Source organism: Lynx canadensis, chromosome A3 (genome assembly GCF_007474595.2).
Source record: "Lynx canadensis isolate LIC74 chromosome A3, mLynCan4.pri.v2, whole genome shotgun sequence".
Classification (NCBI taxonomy): domain Eukaryota; kingdom Metazoa; phylum Chordata; class Mammalia; order Carnivora; family Felidae; genus Lynx; species Lynx canadensis.
In genome coordinates, this window is record NC_044305.1 from 139619042 (window position 1) to 139646092 (window position 27051).

The 27051-nt window shown below is 42.2% G+C and overlaps 1 protein-coding gene across 1 annotated transcript in view; it reads left to right on the top strand.

Annotated features, from left to right (window-relative positions):
• The window catches only part of SH3YL1 (SH3 and SYLF domain containing 1), a 40139-nt gene extending 23311 nt beyond the window's left edge, over positions 1 to 16828 (top strand). The window contains exons 6-10 of the mRNA XM_030311744.2: positions 160 to 288; positions 2113 to 2281; positions 2942 to 3020; positions 8911 to 8967; positions 15880 to 16828. Of these exons, the coding sequence (XP_030167604.1) occupies positions 160 to 288; positions 2113 to 2281; positions 2942 to 3020; positions 8911 to 8967; positions 15880 to 16070 (625 nt within the window). The 3' untranslated portion in view covers positions 16071 to 16828. The remainder of the gene's footprint in view (positions 1 to 159; positions 289 to 2112; positions 2282 to 2941; positions 3021 to 8910; positions 8968 to 15879) is intronic.
• The last annotated feature ends 10223 nt before the right edge of the window (positions 16829 to 27051 follow it).

Consider the following 27051-nt stretch of genomic DNA (forward strand, 5'->3'; position numbering starts at 1 on the left):
AGCTCAGGCCAACAGGAAGTAATGAATGAAAACAAGTGGCCTGAGATTAGAACGATGTCACTCTTTGGAGGGAGAAGTGCAGTGCCGTTCAGATAGTCATCTTTAGGATCGGTCCTCTTGCCAGTCTGGCTCTCTCCTGCAAAACCTTGCATTTCACAGGAATTTGGAAGGAAATGTTGCCCTACGGAGCTCCGCCGCCGTCTTCACGTACTGCAAATCTAGAGGACTCTTTGCTGGCGTATCTCTAGAAGGCAGTTGTTTGATTGAAAGGAAAGAAACTAATCGAAAGTAAGTGCAAGCCAAATAGTTTTAATTTGAGGAAAGTGTGATGAGAAAAATAGTACGTCGTAGATTCACACAGTTCTTTGGAGTTTACAGAGTAATTTCGTATATTCTTTTTTTAAGACCATATTTTAAGAATATGCAACATTTGACTCTATTTCTTTATTTAAAGATTCAATATAAAGCAATATGTACTTAGACAAAATCTAGAAAACACACACAAAAAATTATAAGGAAGGGAAAAAATCCCATTCTACCCCTTTGAGATGAACACTGCTCAGTTGGCTTTATTGCCCGACAATGTTTCCCTAAGCATAACTCCCCTTGTTTTGCCACATATGATTGTAATCATAATAGATAGAATTGCAAATCCTTTTTTCCATCCAGCATTGCAAGAATCATAAGTGTAAGTGAATGGCTACATAATATTGTATTAGTTGGCTGTATCATATTCAGTATATTTTTCAAACATCTGTAAAAGTACCTAAGTTACAACTTGTAGGTCAGTCAAAATATTCCTCATTATGAGAGGCTGTCTATTATGACTCTCTGCCTTTGTTGTTTTTCCATAAAATGGAGATCAATTTTGGTTTTTAAAACACGGATTTAGAAGTATTTTGACAGGTGGAGAAGAACTTGTACTTTAAACTGGCATCTGGCTAAGTTTTCCCCAAACTGCTTCTCTACATCGCCACTAAAACATGTCTGGCTTCTCAGAGGAAGATAAAAGGTTGACTGACAAGAGAAACTTCCTTCAGAACGTGGCAGGCAGAGATCCCACTAGCTGGGAGCTTGGCAGGAGCCGACAGTGCTGTCTGGTTACAGCGGAGGAACCCCTACCCCCCAACCTCATCTGCCTGCTTTCCAGGGAAAATCTGCACAAAATTTACTGCTCACTCAAGAGTTTGCTAGCACACTGGGGCACCTGGCTGGCTCAGTTGAACAGCCAACTTTGGCTCAGGTCATGATCTCGTGGGCCGTGGGTTTGAGCTCCGCGCTGGGCTCTGTGCTGACAGCTCAGAGCCTGGAGTCTGCTTTGGATTCTGTGTCTCCCTCTCTCTCTCTGTCCCTTCCCCACTTGCACTCTGTCTCTCTCTGTCTCTCAAGAAATAAACATTAAAAAAAATTTTTAAAGAGTTAATAAGCACATGTGACAATATTCAGTGTAAGCCACAGAAACTGGAAAATAGGAGGAGTGGGGAAAAATAAAGATTTGCAGAGCTCTGTGTCTTATAAAGCCAAGAGAGATGTTTCTACTTCTCGTTTTTGAAGCATTCTTTTAGAAACTTCTGATTTCAGGCCTTCAGAAGACTTTCTCACTAAAGTTCACGTGAATCTGGATAAACTAAACAAACATACTTCTTAATTAATTGCAGGGCTTCCAAACACGTAAGGCAAATCTTTATATAGTTCTGATGCAAATAACAGTTTTAAAGAAATTACAAAGCCGTATTTGTTGGCCCCATTTTTGTAAGAAACTTAAAAAATAAAAGCCTGTAAAAATGTATATGCTTGTAGGTATATTCGCATAAGCGTAGATGTATTTGCATACATGTGTTTATATAGATGTGTTTGTATATGTGATTCGATTTTTATATTATTGGAGAAAGAGTATGTGTATCAGACTGTTTATGGTGATTGGCTCTACAGATGATCTTGGGGGAGTGAACTTAGGGGCTTAACGGGTTATAGCTTGTAGTTAGTGTTGGAAAAATAGTATATGTGAAGTATTAGATGTGAGTATATCCCTACACACAGGTATGTGTCCTACTTTCAGCTCTAGGAAAGCTCTATGTCTATAAATGTTCTTGATTTGATATTCCTTATTAGGTTTTATTGTCAAGACATCCGAGCTTATGACATTTTATTTGGAGACATGCCGCGGCCTGCTCAAGCGGAAGATCTCTATGAGATTCTCGATTCCTTTACTGAAAAGTATGAAAATGAAGGGCAGCGAATCAACGCAAGAAAAGCAGCAAAGCAACAGAGGAAGCCTGCTGTAATGCGTGGTTTTTTTTTGTGTCTCTTAGCAGTCGCAGGAAATAGCATATTCTGCCCTTGATATCAGGTTTCTGATAACCGACTCCACTTCCCTTATACTCTCATTTGCGTAAAGTCCTCGTGAAAATGTCATACACCTCTGATGTGTCATCTGTACAAACCTCGAGGAGAAACATAGGTTGTTTTCCATACTTGCGTCTCTGAGGAGAGGACTTTGTACCAGTAGCCGTGCTAACGGTAGCTGCTGACACACAGGTCTCAGGCCTCCGAGCATCGATCGTGAGCACCAAGTTCCACGACACCCTTCGGAGTCGCTTGATCCCCATCACAGGGCACGAAAGCCGCCACAGCAAGCCTACGTTGTCACGGCCTCCCAGGGGCTGCCGAGCCAGTCACCAGGTGGCTGTGCCCGCGTAGGTTGTCAGCGGTGCCTGGATGAGGCGAGGTACAGAAGGGCACCCACTGTCAACCCCTGCATGTGGCGTCCATTTCAGCCGAGTGTGGCCCGAAGCACACTACCTGTGCTCACGTAGGGTGCTTCGTTAATAAGTGCATGGGGTAAAATAGGCCACATACATTCTCCAGAAGAAAAAAGCCTCACATGCTCCATGGTAATAAAGTATTTTAAAATCATGTGCATTTTTTTTGTCCCTCCCAGGCTAAAGAATTACCTCCGAAACCATTGTCAAGACCACAGCAGTCATCTGCACAAGTCCCGCTGAACTCTGGCTCCCAAAGTAAATATTTTTGTCGTAATTCAAATATAATTATAATTAACAATTGTTAAACTTTAGTATCAAATAGAACTAAAATGTGTTGAAGAGAAAAACAAATGCTCAGACTCCTCTAAATACAAAGGTATTCTCATGACTGTAACTTGTGAAAGCTTCTTCTCATTCAGAAGAGGCTTTCTCTAATTTACAAAGATTTATCTTTAAACATTTTCTCATTTATTTTGTCATTTCTTCCAAAGACTGCTATCCTGCTGATTTGAAATAGGAACAAAATAAGCCATTTTTCTTGTATGCTCATAGATTTATATTCTGAATATTGATCTAAGCCATATATTCTTAGGAGCTCAGGATTTCATAAGGCTGGTTTTAAACTAGACTAAATGTTTAAAGCACCAGGCTCTGGCCTCCATCCCTCTTTCCATTCATGGTTTGTATGACAGTCACTCTTGGAATTCTGCTCTATGGGCACAGAGGGTAACAGTACCTAGCAATATGGTAAAGGAGGTGATGCTTCATATAGTGATCCACTATTATTCAAGAGCATTGTGCAGTGGCTTTTGCGAGTACAAAGATGAATCCACCTTACATCCTGTCCTTGAAGAACTTTCAGTCTAGTACAGGAGGTGTCCCATGGGGAGAAGTAACTGCCATCACCAGAAGGAAGCATGTGATAAGGTCTGGGAGGAGGAGGAGAAGTGTCAAAGGCTCTAGAGGGCAGGAGGATGGCCCCTCCTTCAGGCTCTGTATCCACCGCCCCTTCACCTGCCGACCCACACGCAGTCTCCGCCCTCATGCTGGCTCCTGGCTGTGCCGTTAGCTTGCCTACATGTCCCCTCCCTGGAAGACACTCAGGAACCAAACCTGTCCTTTATTACCCACTCTTACTGTGTGACCCGGCTGTTCCTTTGTCTCCTGGGATGCCATATTCTTCTTTCAATAGGGATGGTCTATTTCTGATTCATGTTCAGGTGATTAATTTGCGTACACTCATATTTCCAGTGAGTAACAAGATGTGGGCACTGGAGTCTATTTTTATTTTAAAGCTGAGTGATTACATAAAATTTGACCTCTGTAGTTATGTCTTAAAATACATGATGTTTCTGAAGTCTCCTCACTAGGAAAATACATGTCTGTAAGATGCATGTGTAAAAATCTTATGAGGGCACCTAGGTGGCTCCGTCAGTTAAGCCTCTGACTTGATTTCTGCCCAGGTCACCATCTTGCAGTTCTTGGGCGCAAGCCCTGCATCAGGCTCTGCACTGACAGCGTGGAGCCTGCTTGGGATTCTGTCTGTCTCCTCTGTCTCTGCCCCTCCCCTGTTCTCTCTTGCTCTCTCTCTCTCTCTCAAAAATAAATAACTAAACATTAAAAAAATTAAATCTCAGGGCACCTACCTGGGTGGCTCAGTCAGTTAAACATCTGACTCTTGGTTGTGGCTCAGGTCATGATCTCACAATTGGTGACTTCAAGCCCTGCATCAGGCTCTGCACTGACAGCGTGGAGCCTGCTTGGGATTCTCTCTCCTTCTCTCTGCCCCTCCCCCGCTCATGCTGTCTCTCACTCAAAAACAAATAAGTATTTTTTTTAATAAAATTAAATCTGACCTATAAAAATAAGTTTTTTATTAAAAAACAGAATCTTAATTCTTAATTACATATCTTCACATATATAATTTTATATAAATGCATAATAGATGGTTTTTGATGCATTATTTTCTTTTTCTTTTATGAGTTGCTGCCTTTCCTTCATTTCACCCCCTAACTCACATGGTGCCCTCCCCCATACTCATTTCAGGAAATCTATGTTGACAACATGCGGTGTAGACATCTGTATTTCTCTCCACATGTATCTTTCTTTGATAGTCCTACTCACAGACACATGTGTAAGAACATATATACACATGGAAAGAATATTTTGTCTCGTAAAAATGCTGCCATGTTATACATGTTTTACTCTATCTTGCTTGTGGGTTTTATTTATTTTGCTGAAAAACACCTCATGGAAACATCTGAATCAACTGGTGCAGCTCCAATTAATTCTTTTTAATGGCCTTTTAATATTCCATGGGGCAAAAAACTTATTTATTCAGCTGCTCTCCTACTGATAGGTATTGACATTATTTCAGTTTTTTTCCCATGCCAACCATCTCCACAATTTACATCTTTGCAAATTTGTGTGTCTACATATTGGTACTTTCATTTATTTCTTTATTTATTTTTGGAGATAATTACCAGGAATGGATATAGTAAGTCAAAGGACATATTTTTTAAATTTCAACAGATTAGGTAGATTGTTTTTTAAGTTTTTACTACTACCGAGTCTCATCAGCCATTGCCCACTGTATACACTTCCCAGCACGCACACTCCCCACTGTATACACTTCCCAGCACGCACACTCCCCACTGTATACGCTTCCCAGCATGCACTCTCCCCACTATATACAGTGCCCACTACATATACATATACTGCCCACCATAAGCACTCTCCCACTTGTAGCTCTCTGCATCATATATGTTCCTCACCACTGTTAGTGTTAGAGTATTTGCATGTGTTAGGGTTGGTTATATCTCCTTTTTATTTGGATTGTGTTGCCCCTGTCAGTTAGTGACTTAAAGGTTTCTTGATATAATTGCTGGAGTTTTGTCTTCAATCTTTTCTGAAAACTTTCTTCATTTCATTGGTCGATTTTTTTCTGTTGGAGTATTTGTTGCCTTTTCCATTTGTAGAAGCACTTTGTACATTGTACATTGTACTTTGTACATTTGTACACTTTGTACACTTTGTCATTCGGGCTACAGTTTTTTTTCTACATGAATCATTTGTCTGTTGGCCTTGTTTTTCATGCAGAGTTAGTCCCCCCTTATCCGTGAGGGCTAAGTTCCATGATCCCCGTGGATGCCTGCAACCATGGATAGTACTGAACCTCATATAAACTATGTTTTTCTTCCTATACATACACCGGTGATCAAGTTTCCCTTATAAATTAGGCACAGTAAGAGATTAGCAATAATAAAATAGAAAAATTACAATGACGTACTATAATAAAAGTCCAATGAGTGTGGTTTCTCTGTCTCTTAAAATATCTTGTACTTTTCTCCCCCTTCTTGTGATGATGGGAGGTGATGAGATGCCCACATGAGACGCAGTGAGGTGATTGACACAGTTGTGAGGTGGCATTAGGCTTCTTCTGACCTTCTGACAGTAAATCAGAAGGAGGATGAGCCACTTCTGGGCTGTGGTTAACCGCAGGCAATTGTGAAACAGGAAAGCTGTGGATAAGGGGGTCTGCAGTATGCAATGTGCAATTCCAAAAAATAATGCTATGAACTTAGAGTAATTCTATGACTTGGGATATTAATCACAATAACATATAAATTAGCTCATTTGGCGTGTTTATGATAATCTTTCCATTTTATGCTTTCCATTTGCTGAGGCATTTTTCTGTCACTCCTAAGATTTCATAGTGTCTGTGCCTTTCTTGTTAAATTTATTCCTAAGTACTTTATAATTTTGGTTTGCTGGGTGAATGGAATGTACTTTCCCATTTCTATTTTGGAGTGCTTATTTTTATGTTGAGAAAGTCCTAATTTGCATGTATTTTGTCCTATATCTGATCACTACCCAAAATCTCTTATTTCTAGTCAGTTTTTAAAATTAGATCCTTTTGGAATATTTATACCCTCTTCCCCGTGCTGCCAATGTTTATTTCTATATTCTTATGTCATAAGCTTCTTAGGCCGCAGCCTGCAAATTGTACTTGTATCCTCAGGGTACCCGACACTGCCTAGGGTATGAGAGCAACAGTGTGAGAGACACACTGTCCGGCTCGAGACATGCTCCTTCTGAAAGCCATTTCCGTTCACAACGGGACGTACAGGCCATCCTCCCCTGGCCTTCCTGAGGGGTTTTGTTCCACACCTGAGTAAGAAAAGTAACCCCCAAGTCATCCAAATCACACCGTGCTACATTGTCTCCAAAATGTAAGAATGGTGATGTAATCTGAAATATAGATACTGACGTAGTTAGTGAGTGACTGAGGAGTAGCAAGTCGAGTCGTTTGGACAGTGGTTCTTTGTTTCTCTGCTTTCCACAAAACTGAAGAGGGACGATGGGATTGTCGTGTTAGCTTATGTAACAACAGTAATTAGTATTATCACTATATATTGCTTATTTTAAGAATCACGTAGCTATCTATCACCAAAACAGAAAGTTATAAAAGTATCTTATTATCTTATAAATATTTTATTATTATGTTTTAATTACAGATAACCATGTGATTTTTTGACCTCTCTCTCAGAAGGAACATCAAATAATTCTGTTACATTGCTGTAAAATGTATCCTTCTAGCCCTCTCTAGTTTTTATAAGAACCAGCCTTCATAGCACCTATACATTTAAAAAGGAATATTAAAATACAACTTGACGTTGAACCTCTGTCATTCTAGAAATAAGAAATAGTCATCCTGCTTAATGAGCTAAAGTCTCATCCATCTATTGAGCTGTGTTTCAAATAAAAATTTACTTTCCTGTTTAGTAAGTTAACAAATTTATACTATATTTAAGATTTTGGTCAATTGTGTACCAGTAATGATTACAATAATAACTCGATCTGTAAGAAATTATTTAACAGTCTTGTGCTTACTTCAAATAAAATTAAAAAATAAATTTCTGTACAAATTTTTGTTGTAGAAACTGTTCCATAAAATATATTAATATATTAGTATAAAATCTTTGGGACAGGGTGCCTGGGTGTCTCAGTCGGTTAAGCATCCGACTTCAGCTCAGGTCATGGTCTCGCAGTTTGAGTTCGAGCCCTGTGTCAGGCTCTGTGCTGACAGCATGGAGCCTGCTTCTGATTCTGTGTCTCCCTCTCTCTCTGCCCCTCCCATGCTCATGCTCTGTCTCTCTCTTGCCTCTCAATAGTAAATAAATGTTAAAAAAAAAAAAAAGTTAAAATCTGTGGGACAAAGGGAATGGAAATATGACTAAAAGGTTAAAATGAGCATTACATAATTTCTGATATCTGCAAAAGCTTGGTGCTTTTTTCACCGAATTCTTAATTTTGGCTCAGGTCATGATCTCATGCTTTGTGAGATCGAGCCCCACGTTGGGCTCTGTGCTGACAGTACAGAGCCTGCTTAGGACTCTCTCTCTCCCTCTCTCTCTGCCCCCCCCCCACTCATGCTTGCTCTCTCTCTGTCTCAAATCAAATTTTTAAAAAACTTTGTTTTTTAAACTCACGATGGTGAGTACAGATACAGTATTAATGATGTGTATTTTTACTGTGATATTTATATTCTGTTATCCCAAAAAGGAGAGATGTAATTATTTAATTTAAATAATTGATATTGAAATATGCTACAAAGCATGCCCTTTAAAACTTTTAGGCTTATATTGAGCAATTTTAGGTGTTAATTTAAAAATATGCAAGTGAATACATGCTGCTTAAAAATTATTTGAGGAGTCAAGCAAACAAGAATGTTTAAAATCACTGGTTTGGGGATTACAAACTTTTTTGAATTCAGGTATTTTATGATTGCTCTGGAAAACAGATGTGTGTGCATTTTCCATGAACATATATGTCCAAGGTCGTGAGTTGTAGTGCTTCTGATCATGTGCATATCACGTATTTACTCTCTGCCTATGCTCAGTGTATTCCCTGGGTTTATTCAGGCTCCTCTTGATTTAAAGGGTGATAAAATAATGAGAGTTCTATCACTGAGCAATTTAAAGTATTTGCTCTGTTGTGCTCGCTTCAGCAGCACATATACTAAAGTATTTGCTTTGCAAGGGCAAGATTAGGCATTCTTGGCTATTTTATATATGCTAATATTTTATGTTATTTATCTTTTTTAATATATGTGAATAAGTTTTCTAATTTTTTTTTTTTGCAGGTAATGGAAACAAATATAAGCTGTACCCTGAACTTTCCAGCTATCAGGAGAGAGTTGGTAAATAAAATATCTACATGTTAAAAATTACTCACATTGATCTTATAATCACAAAATTTCTAATTAATCTGGCAGGTTGTAAAAATCTCTAGGAAGGCGTACATCACTTCCTTGACTTATAGAATATGCACGTTATTCTGAAAAGTACCTCATTTAAAAAATGCTGTGGCTTTGCTCGCTTACTTGCTTATAATCTGAGATTAGCAGCGTGGTGGGGAACCCAGGAGGGACAGTCACCTGGTATGACGCGCCTGGCTCAGGAGGGAGCTGGCTCCAGGGCCCATGGGCTTGTCGGAGGCTGAACTACAGGATCTTGTAAAGCCTTGTCAGGAAAGAAAGACAAAGTTTGCTCATTGTGAATTACAGCTTCGTCATCATCACATTTGCTCTGGGTTTTAGCCCCATGAATATTTTTATATGTTTAAGGATTTTTAAAATTTTTCGTGTTCAGATATTTTGCCATTATTGGGAGCTACTTCATAAAACTCATTAGGATTTGCTGTGATAAAAATAGTCCCTCAACCTGTCTTACTTTAATCTTTAGAAAATGTTCTTTGAAAGAAGTAAGCAATTATTTAGAAATGTGAACGGGACACACAGTGAAGGCAGAGGTTAACCAGCTGTAAAATAGCCTATTTTTCACATCATCTTGTATCACTGGAATCACAGAACCATATACTCCTGGGTAAGCAAACTACCTGGGCATTATCTGTGTGGTGGAAACAGATTGGCAAGGTAACTAAGTACCCATTTAACAAAAAATTATAAAGATACTTCAAAAATGTCTCTTAAGCAGAGTTCCTTGAACAGAAGTCAACCTTTTCCTGCTAGATTAGATTTTCTGACTTTCCTCTTTCTTCCAGCCTGGTTTCAGTTGTTTGGAGCCCAGTTCTGGCCATCCTCTCCCAGGTAATTCCCTTCAGGGAGTGGATGCAGAGGTCTGTGTTCAGAGCCAGTCTGATGGCCTGGGCTTGACTTTGGGAGAGTGCTGTGCTGTGGTCTCAGGCATAGTGAAAAAACCCTGACAGGTTTTAAAAAATGTATTTTGTTCTTGAAAATGTGATTTACAGCCATGGTAGAGATTACCGAGAGTGTTAAATGTGACCTTTGGACACATCCTTTGGAAGCAAAAGGGGTCAACATATAAATGTTTATGCCCAAGTAGCATAAACATCTAAGACTTTATATTGTGGTCTTTTATTTTTAAAGACTGTTAGATTTAGACCCATACTTAGGTATCCTGCAATTAAAGGGGTTCTTACATTTGAGGTCAACAGACAAGCTGAGTTGCTTGGGGAGGGGGCCCAGCAGGGACGCTGAAAGACAAGGGATGACAGACGCTGTAGACTTAGCAAGGGGTGCTTAGTAAGGTGACAGTGGGGACTGCAGCCCTTTCCTAGGGATCTCTAGAGCTCATGCCCATAGCCCAGGTGCCTAGAGAATGTTAGAAATACCCCCCAAAAGGCACGGAGGGAAGTGTCAAGTTATAAGAAACAAAACCCTGAGTGGGCTCTGGAAGGAGACTCAGACTTGAATTCAATACTTTCATCACTAGCTGTGTGATCCAAGGATAACGTTACCGGCCCGTGGTTGGTTGGTTGGTGGGATTTTGTTTTTATATTTGAGGGTAGGATGAGTTAAAGTGTACAAACAGTGGGCACTAGGTTAGTATTAATTTATTTTGTCCTTTCTCCAAATAAAAGATTTTGAAGAAAAAAAATGAAAGGGAAGGCTAAAAGTCTATTTTTAAAATAAAACTTACTTCGCACTATTGTGTGTTTAAAAAGCAGCTGTGAAACCAGTTAAACTCTTGCCAAGGACCTTCTCACATCCTGGCAGAGCATTCCTGGAGAGAAAAGTCACAATGCACAGGCCTGAGCTGAGGTTCAAGCCCATTCACCAGGACACCCAGGCCCCATCTTAGCCTGTCCCATGCCCACCGACAAGCTGTAGTTCTGCATGGGCTGCTGGACATAGCAGTAGTTTCCAAGCTGCACGTACTTCTGTTTCGCACCCTTTGGAGGCCCCGGCTACGTGCTGCTTGGGCCTGTCACAGAGACAACCGGGAAGGTCCACAGTCTCTGCAACAGGCTGTGTCCTTCGACGTCAGTATCCATTGCCTGCCTCCTATCCGCCCAGTAGTTTGCAGTGACAATCTGGGCACACCCATTGCAGGGGCCACCCTGTGCTGCGTGGATGGCCAGGAGTGCCCCGGAACTAAGTCTCTGGATGCCAGTAGCACCCCCCCCCCCCGAGTCGTGACAACCCAGTCGTGACAAATGCCCAGACATTACCTTTTGAGAACTGCATGTCTGGTGACCTCACCTAGTGGCCTTATCTGCCTCACTCACCACTGACTCTGACTCTTCTCCAGAAACCGTGGTCCCCAAAGTGACAGACCCCACACCTGGCCTGAGGCTATGTGGGTGTGAGAGTTAAATCAGCCATGCAATTCCTCACTACATTAAATGTGTCACAAAACCAAAGATGTGTTCTCCTACTTCTGCCTGCCTTGAAATGGACCTTCCAAAGGCTGAGATTCCTCTCCTGAATTATGTCTGGGGCCAGATGTATTTATTGGCTGCATATGGGTTACATTATGCAGACTCCCATCAGAAAGCCACTGGGAGTAACTAGTGAAGTCCTGTAGACCCAGTCTTGCTAATTAGGAGCCTCAGGGCAGCTGCCAATCACTCACGCTGATTGTAATCTGTTTCCTGTTAAGCGTAGTCCTGATTTGGGAGAGAAAAATAAGCTGTATTTGAATTAAACTTGAATTATGATGAAAATGACTAATTGTTTCAAAGAGCCTCCATATTTTTAAAATTTTTTTTTTTTTCAATGTTTTTTTATTTTTGGGACAGAGAGAGACAGAGCATGAACGGGGGAGGGGCAGAGAGAGAGGGAGACACAGAATCGGAAACAGGCTCCAGGCTCCGAGCCATCAGCCCGGAGCCTGACGCGGGGCTCGAACTCACGGACCGCGAGATCGTGACCTGGCTGAAGTCGGACGCTTAACCGACTGCGCCACCCAGGCGCCCCTAAGAGCCTCCATATTTTTTAAACACGGGAATATAAAACTTGAAGTCATATAACTCAGAAGAAAATGCATCCGTGAATTCCAGACATTTTAGCAATTGGTGGGGTCTGTTTCCAAGGTCCCCAGAGGGCTCTCCCTTCCTGGAAGGACATACCTCCTTTCAGAGAAAAGGCCCGCCTATTTTTAAAATAAATTATTTTGTGGGCATTAAAATTTTCCTCATGGAAATTATCCCTAATATATCAGTAAAGAAGAACTTTAAGTCATGTTGATTGAAGAAAAAACTAACAGGTTACAGCATTGAATGGCCTGTGGACAGTCACCTCCAGGGAGCACCTGCCTCCCCCCGCCCGCCATCTTGGCCCAGCCTCTGTTTGCATGTGGAGGAATTTCCCAGCAACTGCCTGAACTGCCGACTCTCCTAGGGCACACCGTGTCTGCCTATCCAGGGCACATTCTTCTCTAGATGTGCCAGCAATCTCAATGTACCAACCTCCTCAAACCCCACAGCACTGCCTTGTTCTCCGCTGCATCTCAGAACCACCTGCCTTGCCCTTCTACACCTGTTCCACCACCACTTTGTCTTTAGTTCATTTGGAAACTGCAGTCCAGAGGAAAGTGGACAACACCTGAGTGAGAGGGCAGGGACTGAACTAAGTCCGCCGTCCTCTCATTTAGTTCATAATATCTTTCTTCCTCTAAGTGTTCATCGTGAAATATTTTCCTAAGACTGGTAAAAATCAGTTCTGTTATCAGTGATTACCCAGGACCATCATCCAACATTCTTATCATTTGGAGAGTCCTGATAACTCAGTGATGCAGAAAAATATGCCAATTCTCCCTGAAAATTTGCCTAACAGAAGTAAAATGCCCTGATAAATCCAAGTTCAGTCTGTTGAAAACAATTTAATACTTTTGTGGCTGCTGAGTACCTTGGGGTATGATGTCAATGGTGCTTATGAGTAGCTGGGGACAGACTTCTGGGATTCAGATCTCAGCTCCCTGGACAAATTGCCTAACACCTTCCACCTCAGTTTAATGTTCTGCAAAGTGGCTGCCTCGCTGGAGATGAGGCCTAGAGGGGCACATGTCTTGTGCTGTTACAGTGCCCGACTCTGTGAACAGGAGGCCGCTCGTATTATATACTCAGGGCTGTTGCCTGTTACCACTGTGATCCTCTTTTAGTGCATTTCTACTTTTTGTACCTAGTGCTACAAACACACACCTGTATGGCTGCTAAGATGGCTATGACTTCCAGAACATTCCTGATGTTTACTAGCACTCTTTTTGTTTGCTTCTTTGTATTATCAGATGTGTCTGACAAGGAGAAAGGAGGAATTACTTGAGGGTTTTCGTTCATTGTTTGCTTAATAGAGGTTGAGCTTTTTTTTTTTTTTTAATTTTTTTTTTTTCAACGTTTATTTATTTTTGGGACAGAGGGAGACAGAGCATGAACAGGGGAGGGGCAGAGAGAGAGGGAGACACAGAATCGGAAACAGGCTCCAGGCTCTGAGCCATCAGCCCAGAGCCTGACGCAGGGCTCGAACTCCCGGACCGCGAGATCGTGACCTGGCTGAAGTCGGACGCTTAACCGACTGCGCCACCCAGGCGCCCCGAGGTTGAGCTCTATGTATGGAGGTGATAAACACAATTATTGATAAGAAACTGATTTTCAGAATGATTTTTTTCTCCGTTAACCTACATTCCACTGATCTAATGACGAGGAGGCCTGACACGAGGACTTGCTGTGTGTCCCACGTCCATGCAGCCTCTCAGTCACTTGTCACTTGTCATGTAGGCGGTAATGACCAATGTGTGTTGGCTGCCGCACGCACTGGCTTTAGGAATATGCAGGTAAAATATCACCATTTTACTCTTCTGTGACATACTTTTAACTTCTTCCTTAAAGTGGACAGACGAAAAGTTAATACAGTAAGAACCTACAAATATGCAGAACATGTCTGTATTATAGAGAGAACTAATGCCAGTAATATCTGTAATGTCATTATATTAGTTGTTATTAGGGTTATTTCTCTGGGAGAACTCGAAGAACCACATGCCACGTGCTTTACAGGAAGAAGTGTGGCCCCATCTTGCGTGAGCTACAAATTCAGTGTTTCAGTCAATGTGGCTTAATTAAAGTGCTGATTACTTTTATTTCTTACTGACAGGCCAAATTGGGTTTATTTTTTATTGTAACAGTATAGGTTGAAATAAGGAACTGGCTTGCAGAATTCGGTTATTTATGTTTTCAGTGTATCCGCACTAAGATGCACTTAACAAGCATCTAATTGCCTAATAAGTGCACAAAATACATGAAATAGAAATATAAAAATTCCAAGGAGATGACTACACAGAAAGTATGTTTCTTTTTATTTCTTATGATGCTCTACAGTTTCTAATATTTAATGTCTTTTCCTCATATTAACTCCTCAATTCTCAAGGTATTTTTTCCTAATACAAAAGATTCTACGCATTGTGTCGAAGCTCTTGTGCGTGTGCAGACACACTTCTTGCTGTGCTGGTTTGAGTTTATCTCTGTTTTGAGAAAAAGGATATAGTAAGCACAGAAATGAAAACAGCCGTGAAGCCTATGGGGAAATGTGCTGAATCAGCAAAATTTGCATGTCAGCTGGAACCCTCAAAACCAAGGCTACACAGCATGATTTTTCTTTTTAACATTTTATTTTATTTTATTTTCATCATGATAAGTCTAATCTCGACCCCTTTTTTCCCCCATCCCTCTGCCCACATCTGCTCTGGTGACTGTCGGTTTGTTCTGTATAGTTAAGAGTCTATTTCTTGGTTCTCCCTCCCTCTCTCTCTCTCTTTTTTCTTTCTTTGCACATTTGTTTTGTTTCTTAAATTCCACATATGAGTGAGATCATATGGTATTTGTCTTTCTCTGACTTATTTCGCTTAGTATTATACTCTCTAGCTCTGTCCTGGAGTATGGTTTTCCAGTCAAATCATGAGCATAGATGTCTAACAGCTACAGTGCAAGGAAGCCATAATGGTTGCTGTGTTAAAAGGGGGGAAATGTGGGGCATCTGGGTGGCTCTTTTGCTTGAGTATCTGACTCTTGATTTTGCCTCAGGTCATGATCCCAGGGTTGTGGGATTGAACCCTGCTTGAGATTCTCTCTCTCTTTCTTCCTCTCCCTCTCCCTCTGTCCCTATCTGCAGCAGCCCCCCCCCCCAAAATAAAAAAAATAAATAAATAAAAGGGGAAGAATGTAAATACAGTTGACCTTTGAAAAATGGAGTGTCGGGGGTTAGGTGCACCACAGCCCGTATAGTTGAAAATCCACATAAAACTTTTGACTTCCCCAAAACTTAACTATTAATAGCCTATCATCGGCCAGAAGCCTTACCAAAAGCATAAGTAGTAGATTAACACATATTTTGTATGTTATAAGTATCATATGTTGTACTCTTATAATAAACTAAGCTAGATAAAAAAAAATGTTATTAAGAAAGCAAGGAAAATACATTTACAGGGCTATGCTGTTTATCAAAAAATCCACATGTCTGTGCACCTGTGCAGTTCAAACCCGTGTTATTCCACAGTCGGCTTGTAGTGTTACCTTACAGGTGATTCAAAATGCAAACAATTATAACCACAGATATTTGCTAAACACATAGTTAACTATATAATAACATACAGTTTGACTTGTGTGGATTTAGGAAATGTTATTACCAAACATTTGCTCTTTTCAAAGAAGGAAATCATACGGACCACATGCTGTGAATTCTGCCAGAACATCAAGTCCTAAAAAAAAGTTAACTTATACCTTAGATACACACTCTTCTCAGGGTTTCCCATTAAAAATGGGAACAATTTAAATAATTTTGTTTGTTTGTTTGTTTTAGGCAATTTGAATCAACCCATAGAAGTGACAGCACTATATTCTTTCGAAGGACAACAGCCAGGGGATTTGAATTTTCAAGCTGGAGACAGAATCACGGTTATATCAAAAACAGATTCTCATTTTGATTGGTGGGAAGGGAAGCTTCGAGGTCAAACTGGCATTTTTCCAGCCAACTATGTTACCATGAATTAAAGTTTACATTGTTTTCTTCTTTGAGAATTACAAAACATTTATTTCCACACTGATAGGATTTACTATCCAGTTAAGCAATGTTTAATATATACTTTAAAAATACTTCTCTTTATTCCATAAACTTTTATCCAGTATATAAAAGATTTTTTCTATCAATAAGTGGTTAGCTTACATATCTTTAAATACTTTGTACTAATTTTATAATACACTATTTAATAGTTAATATCATCCATTCATCAAGGTCACAGCCCTTTTGTGTTAATTATCAAACATCAATAAACATATGAGCGGCTATGTATATGGTAATTGCCATTATAATTTGAGAATCTTAAAGGTCGGAGCATGAATACCAGTTCATGTTATTTCTATTTGCAAAGTGACCAGAGAAGAAGAAATTAGCTTAACGAGGGTATTAAGTAATCCTTCTAGTTGTAGATATGAACTAGATATATGAATCCTGAAAAATGATCTTTATCTCTTCAAAAATTGCATATATGTGTATTGAACTTCTTCCTATTGCGAAGAAGTTCAGCCATTCTGCATTCCACAAAGATGACATTAACTTTTCTTCTGTGTGAGGTTATGTTTGTGCATTTCTGGAAGAAGAATCAACTTATGTTGACATGGCCCAGTTGTTCCTAAATAAATGTTTTTTAAATGATAAGTTAATGACTTGATTTTTGGTTTCTTTACTTTCTCTGTGTAAAGTTAGAGGCCCTGACGTTTGCCTGAAGGTTAAATAAAACCCACCAGTGTGATTGGCTGCCTAACTTGTTTTCTTTTTGGCTTTACTAATATATACTTAACAAACACAATTATAAAATATTTAAAGGCTACAATGTGATGATACGTATACATACATATACACTAGGGAAGGGTTACCAATGGGTTAATTGGCACACCCGTCATTTCACAAGTTTTTTTGTTGTTGTTTTGTTCCTTCTTTGTTTGGTTTGGTGAGAACACTGAAGTTGTACTCTCTTAGTAAATCCCGATTATTTATGAATATAATACTGTATTGTCAAGCATGGTCGACATGCTGTACGTTAGATCCCTGGAACTTATTCCTCCCATAGCTGGGAGTTTGTATGCTTTACCAATATCTCCTAATTTTCCCCATCTCCCAGCCCCTGGTAGCCACCTCTCTACTCTCTGTTTCTATGAGTTTGGCTTTTTTAGATTTCCATACAAGTGAGATCATGCGGTATTTGTCTTTTTCTGACTGATTTATTTCACTTAGTATAGTGCCCTCAAGGTCCATCCATATTTTCGCAAATTCCAGGATTTTGTTCTATATGTGTGTCTCGCATTTTCTTTATCCATTCAGCCATTAATAGACACTTAAGGTTTTCTATATATAATAACATGTCATCTGTAAACAGTGACAATAGTGTTTGCCCTTTCTAATGTGGCTGCCTTTTTATTCATTCCCTAACTGGAAGCCTGTATTTCTCACTCCCCTTCATGTCCCTTTATTTCTTTTTCTTTCCTAATTACACTTCTAGGACTTCCTATACTATGTTGAACAGAAGTGGCAAGAGTGAGGATCCTTGTTTGTTCCTCATCCTAGAGGAAAAGCGTTCGGATTTTCACTGTTGAGTATGATGATAGCTGTTGCTGGTTACATGTGTGCATATTGTCTAATCTCCACATAGTTTTGAATTTCCCAAGTTTTTTTTTCTTGTGATTTCTTGTGACTGTATTCAGAAAAGATTGCTTGATATAATTTCAGTCTTTTGCAATTTATTAAGATTTGCTTCGTGGCCTGATGTGTGATCTGTCCTGCAGAATGTTGCATGCACACGTGAGCACAATGTGCATCCTGCTGCCGTCGGATGGAATGTTCTGCATGTGTCTGTGCGTCCACCCAGTCGACGTGTAGCCTGGGTCCAGGGTTTCCTCACCGATTTTCTGTCTAGATAACCACCCACTGTTGGAAGTGGGGGATTGAAGTCTCCACCACCACCACCCATCCGGACTGTATTGCTGTCTATTTCTCCCTTTAAGTCTGTCAATGTCTGCTTTATATAAAACCCTTTTAAAAAAATTTTTGTTTGTTTATTTTTGAGAGAGTGAGAGAGGCAAAGCTTGAGCAGGGGAGGGGCAGAGAGAGAGAGGGAGACACAGAATCTGAAGCAGGTTCCAGGCTCTGAGCTATCAGCACAGAGCCGCACTCAGGGCTTGAACCCACAGACTGCGAGATCATGACCTGAGCTGGAGTTGGCCACTTAACCGACTGAGCCACCCAGGCGCCCCTACATTTATTCATTTTTGAGAGACAGAGAGAGATAGAGTGTGAACAGGGGAGGGGCAGAGAGAGGGAGACACAGAATCTGAAGCAAGCTCCAGGCTCCGAGTTGTCAGCACAGAGTCCAACATGGGGCTCGAATTCACAGACAGTGAGATCATGACCTGAGCTGAAGTCGGACGTTCAACCGACTGAGCCACCCAGGCACCCCACTCGTGTGCGTTTTTTAAAGTCTGTTCAGTCACTTATGTCTTTTGATTGGTGAATTTAGTCTATTCACATTTGAAATAATGTTTTCATGTTATGGATGTACTGTTACCATTTTGTTCATCATTTTGGGGCTGTTTTGTAGTTCTTTTGTTTCTTTCTCTTCTTTTGCCCTCCGCTTTAAGATGATGGTTTTCTTTGGGGCTCCCGGGTGGCTCAGTCGGTTGAGTGTCTGACTCTTGGTTTCGGCTCAGGTCATGATCTTACGTTTCTTGAGTTCAAGCCCCATTTTGGGCTCTACCACTGATAGTGTGGAGCCTTCTTGGGATTCTCTCTCTCCCTCTCTCTGCACCTACCCCACTGGCGCTGTCTCTGTCTCTCAAAATAAATAAATAAACTTATAAAAAAAAAGATGATGGTTTTCTTCATGGGTAGTACGTTTGGGTCCCTTCTCTTTGTCTTTGTGCATTTACTATAGGTTCTGCTTGTGGTTTACCTCAAGGCTTACACACAACTTCTTAGCGTCACAACCACCCATTGCAAGCTGATAACAAATTAACTCTGAATGCATATAGAAGCTTTTTTTACAACCCCCCCCATTTTGTTTTTGATGTCACAATTTACATCTTTTTACATCGCATATCCATGAAAAATTATTGTATTTATAGTTATTAATACTTTTGTCCTTTAATGCTTATACTAGAGTTCTGTGACTTTCCCCACCACTATTACAATATTAGAATATTCTGAATTTATATATTTACCTTTACCAGTGAGTTGTATTCTTTCATATGTTTTCCTGTTATTAATTAGTGCCCTTTCATTTCACGTTGAAGAACTCCCTTAAAAATTTTTTTTTAACCTTTTATTTATTTTTGAGACAGGGAGAGACAGAGCATGAACAGGGGAGGGTCAGAGAGAGGGAGACACAGAATCTGAAACAGGCTCCAGGCTCTGAGCTGTCAGCACAGAGCCCGACGCGGGGCTCGAACTCACGGACTGCGAGATCATGACCCCAGCCGAAGTCGGCCGCTCGACCGACTGAGCCACCCAGGCGCCCCATGAAGAACTCCCTTTAATATTTCCTATTAGGCTGTTTAAATGGTGATTAATTCCTTCAGCTTTTGTCTTTCTGGAAAGGTCTTTCTCTCTCCTTCAGTTCTGAAGGACAACTCTGCCAGATACTATATTCTAGGTTAGCAGATTTTTTTTTTTCCTGTCAGCACCTTGAATATATCACTCTGAAAATGCCCTTCTGGCCCAAAACATTTCCGGTAGAAAATTCACTGATAATCAGGGGTTTGCCTTCTACCTAACAGTTTGCTTTTCTCTTACTACTTTTAAGATTCTGTCCTTGCATTTAATTTCTGGCAATTTAATCAGAAAGTGTCTCAGTGTGGGACTCTAGATGCGTCGCCTTTGGAACTCTGTGTAGGTGTTTCTTTCTTCAGGTGAGGGAAGTTTTCAGCCGCCATTGTTTGAATAAGCATTCTGTCCCTTTTCTTCTCTCTTCTTCCTGGAACCCTCTAATTCATCCATTGGCCTAGTTGATGGTGTCCCATAGATCCTTAATCTGTCTTCACTCTTTTTTCACATCCATGAAAAAGAATTCCAATCAATTCTTCTGATTGGAAATTCTGTCGCCCTGCTCTCGAATTTGTTGATTCTTACTTCTGCTTTATCTAGTCTGCTATGAAACTCCTCTATTGAATTTCTCAGTTTGATTACTGTATTCTTTGATGAGGAGAACAAAGGCAAAAGAAATGTAAGTAAAATGAAAGTTCCTTACAATTTGCAGCCCTCATATGTCTTAACCGACTGAGCCACCTAGGTGCCCCAATATTACACTATATGTTAACTAACTAGAGTTTAAATAAAAACTTGAAACTACAACAACAACAAAAAAAGATAAGGTGCAGAATTTCAGCACTTTGACACTATAGGAGAAAACTAAATGGAAAACTTGGAATTGAAAAATAAACCAAGAAGACAATAGTAGAATTCATAGTCATTTTGACACAGCAAAAAGAGAATCACTCTTCTGAAGGTCAGAAACAAATATTCGTCAAAAGCACAGGAGAGACCTGTCTGTGTGCTCATGTCCTGCAGCACACCAACTGGATGACAAGAATTGAGGGTTTAAATGTGACGGGACTGGCGATACTTCTCACCGCTTTCTTTGCAGGTTTTCACAGCTGGTTTTTGTCGTTCATTGTTTATTTCCACATGCAAGCTTTACAGTCAATTTGACTGTCTTCAGAAAAAAAAGACTTGACATATTGTTTTAGTGGCATTGTGTTAAATTCTTACATCGACACCGGGAAAATTGGTACCCTTAGGATGCTCAGTTGCCCGAAGTGAGGGTAAAGGGTGCCTCTCCATTCGTTCCAGGCTAATGTGGTTATTTTCGGGATGTTTCAAAGTGCTCGCATATATAACTTGCAAATCTCTTGTTAATTTTACATCCTGGCCTCGATCATTACTGTGGATATTTAAATTTGTCACCTCCCTACCTTAGTTACAGCACCTGCACTGCTCCTGCAAAGAGCCCTGACGGGGAGACCGAGTCTTGTCTAGCTGTCTGCTTCCAGTGCCCAGCACAGCACTCTGTTGTTGGATGAGCTTCCGTTTCTCACTGAGTAGAAAACAGAGAGAAAGCAGAGAGAATGGGAGTGTGCCAAGGTATCCATGGTCTTACAAAGACCTAGAATCTAAAGCACATTCCTCTGATTCTATAGTCTACATTCAATAGAATTAAATCAAAATCCTCCAACTCTGAACATGTTTTACATTTTAGACTTCACTAAAAGTCAACTTTTGTAAAAAGATACACATTTTTCTCATCCAAAATTCTCATGAGCATTTTTTAGATTTTACCCACAATTTGGAAACTTTACCAAGGACTTCCATTAGTATTAAAAATACTTGGGGTGCCTGGGTAGCTCAGTCGGTTAAGCAACCGACTCTTGATCTCAGCTCAGGTCTTGATCTCAGGGTTGTGAGTTTGAGCCCCACACAGGGTGTGGAACCTACTAAAAAAAACTTCGAAGACAACCCACAACAACCTAGAGACACTAAGCACCTTGCGAATTTTCCTTTGCCATCTGTGGTACAAAACATGCGTTTCCCACATGCTCACTCTTACATTTCAGCATTCCCAATTTCCTACTCATTTGATCACTAAAACAATCTAAGTTCCCATGCAGCTGGTTAGGACATTTGAGAGTCAGCACTGCATGCTGTCCGTCAGAACTGCAGACATTTACAAAGATTGTAATACATCTTGGCAACTACCTCCTAAATGTTTCCAGTATCAACAGGCCAATTCTTTTTGTAGAACCGACTTAATTTTGTTTAAATGTGGTTTGCCTTACTGCTTCTAGGAAAGTTAAAATGAGGCCATAGGATTTCCTGAAAACATCTCCAACAAAGTGACGGACTCAAGCGATCGGGTGGGAGAGAGACAGCAGGCAGGTTCAAATGAGGAACCAGATGTTCTACCCTCTGCTCTGCACGAGAGCTCCAGTCAGTGATGTGTTTTCCACTCAAAGGTCAGATCACTCTGCCTAAAACCGGGCACGTTTTATATCTGACTGTCATGGAATTTATTAGATGGCTACCCTTCCCAAGAGTTTCAAGTGTGAATATTGGCCTTAGTTCAGGTCCCTCACTTCCTTTGACGTGGTTCTGTGGGCAGATAGTGGACTCTGGGGAGTTAGCCCACCACATATAGGGTTTGGCAAATTACTCACTATGACAGTTTGGAAATTCATTCTGCCTCTCCTGAAAATACCTGTTTTGCAGGATTGAATGGCCTTGCTCATGAGCAAAGAAGTCAAGTGACTGGCACTTTGTGTGTATTCAATGAGTATTAATTTCCTATTCTTCCCTGGAACACTGGACATTTCACTCAGCTATTATGGGTACACACTGTTTTCCATGCAAAGGCAATACACAGATTTTTTAAAGTTAAATAATCCTCATGTTGTATAATGAAAAGTCTTGTACTTGCAGCCTTTGGGTGCCTCAACTGGTTCAGCATCTGACTCTTGATGCTCTCCTAGTTCGTGAGTTTGAGCCCCGCATCAGGCTCTGTCCTGACAGTGCAGAGGCTGCTTGGGATTCTCTCTTTCCCCTCTCACTCTGACCCTACCCTGCTTGCTCTCTCTCAAAATAAATAAATAAACTTAAAAAAAAAAACAGAAAAAAAAAACCTTGCACTTACCAACAGAAGGTAGTGCCTTAATAAAAGCAACTTGTACCTTCCAGAACCTCCCCTGCAATCAGATTTGCCCTAATGTAATGATAAAAATGTAATGCAATCTGCAGTATCTCCTACTTGGATATAACAACTCATTTCCTGCCCCCCCCCCAAAAAATAAAAATAAACAAATTCTACAGGCTACAAAGAAAATCCAGCCCATTCCTTAAAATAAAATGAGATAGTAACAAATGTACCACACTGATGCAAGGTTTTCAAAGCAGGGAAAGTTGGGGGGCACCTGCGTGGCTCAGTCGGTTAAGCATCTGACTTCAGCTCAGATCATGATCTCACAGTTCGTGGGATCAAACCCTGCGTCAGGCTCTGTGCTGACAACTCTGTGTCTCCCTCTCTCTCTGCCCCTCCTCTTCTCATGCTCTGTGTCTCTCTCTCTCAAAAATAAACATTAAAAATTTTTTTAAAAAAAGTAAGAAAAGGGGCGCCTGGGTGGCGCAGTCGGTTAAGCGTCCGACTTCAGCCAGGTCACGATCTCGCGGTCCGGGAGTTCGAGCCCCGCGTCGGGCTCTGGGCTGATGGCTCAGAGCCTGGAGCCTGTTTCCGATTCTGTGTCTCCCTCTCTCTCTGCCCCTCCCCCGTTCATGCTCTGTCTCTCTCTGTCCCAAAAATAAATAAAAACGTTGAAAAAAAAATTAAAAAAAAAAAAAAGTAAGAAAAGCTGGTGGGAGAGATGAAGGGGGATTTGGAAACTATTAGCTTAAATTTTTCTGTAAGCCTAAAACTGCTTAAAAATAAAGTGTTAGTTAAAAAAATAAAATGAAATCAAGCCATTTGATCTTATTATTTAAACTACTTCTAAATAAAATTTTAATAGTTGAAGAAAAACATAATTTCCATTTTTATAGGGCAGTATTAGCCCATGTGTTCAAGATCAAGCATCACCATATTTATGTCATGTAATTGAAACTGTTCAGGAAAAGCACAAGTTACAGACTGACGTTCTCCGGTGCCTCCCAGAGGTGCCTATAATCGCTTCCGGGAGAGAGCCAGGATCTTTCTCATCTTTTTCATGAGCAAGAGCTCCTAAAGGGCACACAAACAAAAGCATGTCTTTTGGAAGAATGTCTAGTTCCATGTGGGGTTGGATCACGGAACTTCTGAGTCTCAGGAAATTGTTATCATAGCCACCTCGCCAGGCTTGGGGAGGGCTAAAAGAGCTGACAAACATGAACAGTCTGGACACCTCCCACAAGAGCGGGAGCAGGAAAGAATTGGAAGTGCTGCTCCTTCCTCCTGGGCCTCTGTCCATCCAAACCCATGCACATGGCGCCTCCCTGGGTCACCACTTCGAAGGTCCAACCTGTACAGCTTTACAACCAATGTAATGTTGGGTCCGAGGTAGGGAAAAAGTGTTTGAAACACTTTGAAAGACTATTTCCCACAAGCACAGAGAAGATGAAAATGGTGATGAGTGTCTGGTTTTTAGTCACACACATAAAGAATTTTCAACTGGAGGTTACCAGTGAAACCATCTATTAGCCAACTGATCACTACACTGGGGTTGGGGAGAAATGCACTCAGCAAACAGAGTGGCGATTTTGGTCATTTCTGTGAAGATGGGTGGTCCAGTCTTCTTCCTAAATGATACAGTGGGTGCCTGTCCTGTGGAGATTCTTCTAGAACAAGAGAGGGACTGGTAGTTACAACTGTAAGCTTTAGGGGCACCTGGGTGGCTCAGTCGGTTGTGGGATCAAGCCCGTGTTGGGCTCCCCACTCAGTGCAGAGCCTGCTTAAGATTTTCTCTCTTTTTCTGTCTCTCTCCCTCTGCCCTTCTCTCCTGTGCTCATGCTCCCTCCCCCCACCCCCACCCCCCCAAAAAAGAAAGAAAAAGCAAGTTCTGGACCCAGGCTCCAAGACTGTGTGATTTTGAAGATTTTACTCAGTTTCCTCATCATTGATGATCACATAAAACACTTAGAACAGTGCCCAGCAAGTTAAGAGCTCATGGATATTAGTTCAAAGAATGTTAGCAATTATCAGTCTATGTCTTTGCCACCAGAAGAATTCCCAACACACTGGCTTCACCAACTTTTTCATCTATTCACCTGTACTGATCGTTCAGAGAAGGTATACCAAACAGGGAAGAAGCAATTTTACTCTGTGTGTTGCCATATGTATGCAGGAGGTGGCTCAGCTTCCACGGATGCAGGCAGGGCTGTTTCCTCTCTGGTCACAACACCTCCTCAGGATACAATTCTGCAAGCCCGAGTCCTCCCGGGCTCTCTCCTGCCGGCTCCTCCCCGGACCTGTGTCCGCAGCTGCACCTGCCCGGAGACTCTGGTTGGTTACGGCTGCAAGAGGAGAGGGCTCTCATGGTGAACAGGGTGGTCGGGTTTTCTCCGCTCTTTGGCGGTTTCCCTCATCAACAAGTCAAATGGAAACAAATCCCAAGGAGGACTCACTTTGCGGAAAAACTTCTCTGAGCAATTCTGTAACTTGATATCTGGAGTTCTGGGGATACTGGAGTGAATGGAGTTATCCTAGCGGACGGAAGCATAGTTCCTAGGAGATAAAAGATGGACAACTACAACAATTTTAGATAGTAATAAATGCTACAAAGAAAAAAACTGAGTTCTGGGATGGGGCGAGAGTGCTATTCAGGGGGTCCAGAGGTCTCTGTGAGGTGAAGATACTCAAGTGAGAAACAGAGAGGGGAGAGAGGTTGGTACTGGAGAGGTGCACAGGAAAGGTCTCCTGAGCTGAAGCACCAGCGGACACCAAGCCCCCGAGCAGGACGAGGACGGGGAGCAGACTGCCCCGTGTGACCGTCACACAGGGCGGCTCGGGATGGGAGCGTGTTACAGAAAGAGCGCTGACCACAGGGCGTGGGCTGGTCCCACCCTCCTGCCTTCTCATCAGAGGAAAGCCTGGGAGGATTTTAAGCAAGGTGTAAAATGACCCAATGTAATGTTCAAATAGAGTATTTTGGCTATTACGTGGAAAAAAAAGTGCAAGAGGGCAGATGTGTGGCCGAGAGGCTGGAAAGGTAGAAGGAGGAGAGAGCTGGTTTCCCAGGGGCTCGGAGGAGGAGATCCTGCCCCACGGGCTGTGGGCCGAACGGAGGGAGGAGGTGGGATGTCCTCTGGGCTTGGCCCTGGCTGCTGCCTGACCCTTCCAGATGGGAAGGCCTGGTGAGGGACAGGGGCAGAGCCAGGACACCCCCCCACCCCTCCTCTTTACATCTGGGATGTGAGGACAGGAGACTCCAATGAGGTGGGGAAAACTGGGGGCTAGGGGTAGATTTGGGGGATAACTGCTGTGTAGGTTGTGAGCACCGACAAGACAATAGGCCAGGAGAGCACTTGATACGCCCTGGAGGAGAGCTTACAGGACAGGGAGTGGAGACCAAGAGGGAGAGGTCAGAGGAGAAGGGTGTTTCTGGACCAGAGGGGATGGCTCAGTGGGGTGAAGGCGTCTCTCAGGCGAGGAGAAAGTTTCCAAGCGCAGGCTCCAAAGCCCTTAGCAGGGTGAGGGGGCTGGTGTGCTGGTGGGTGGGTGGGTTTGCTGAGGAGGGGCCCTGAGGGGGCAGGTGCCTGCGAACGAACACCGCAGAATCAGGCCCCCAGCCTGAGCCCCGCCCCTGCCAGGCGTCGGCTGTGCGTCAGGGCCACCCAGGTGGGCAAGTGCCCACCAGCAGGAGCGGCCGAGCAGTCCTCACCTGTGAAAATGAGGGAGAATAAATGACAATTTGGAAAACATCACAATACTGAATTTTAAAAATCAGAGTACAAGGCAGTGACAGTACGATTCCACTTTCCTTGAAGAAAGCACGTGTGACAGAAAAAGAACCGCTGAGGGCTTTGACCTGGACCGTTTGTTGCCCTGTGTCGGCTGGAAGTCGGTATTATATTAACAGAGGAGTCATTTAAAGACATCTGACCAGCCGCCCACGACCACGTGTGGGGCCAGGCCTCCGGTCCCTACGAGCGGGCATGGTGATGGGGACGCGACCTCACCAGCCCCGGAGCTGCAGGGGCGGCAGGGTGTCCCCACTGTGTGACCTGCGGGGCCGGGTCTGCGAGGTCTCGGGTTGGTAAGGACGCAGCCACCGGCCGCCCTTCCGGCCTCCCTGACCACCCAGACGGATGCCCCTTGGAAAAGCTGCAGGCGCCTGGGTCCTAGCCCCCAGAGCAGGCCCCAGGCCCCAGGCCCCAGGCCCAGTCCCGATCCCTCCCCTCGGCCAGGCCCTGACCCCTGGCGTGGAGGACGGAGGGCCCGGGCCTGGTTGTCCCTGAGGGCGGCACTTG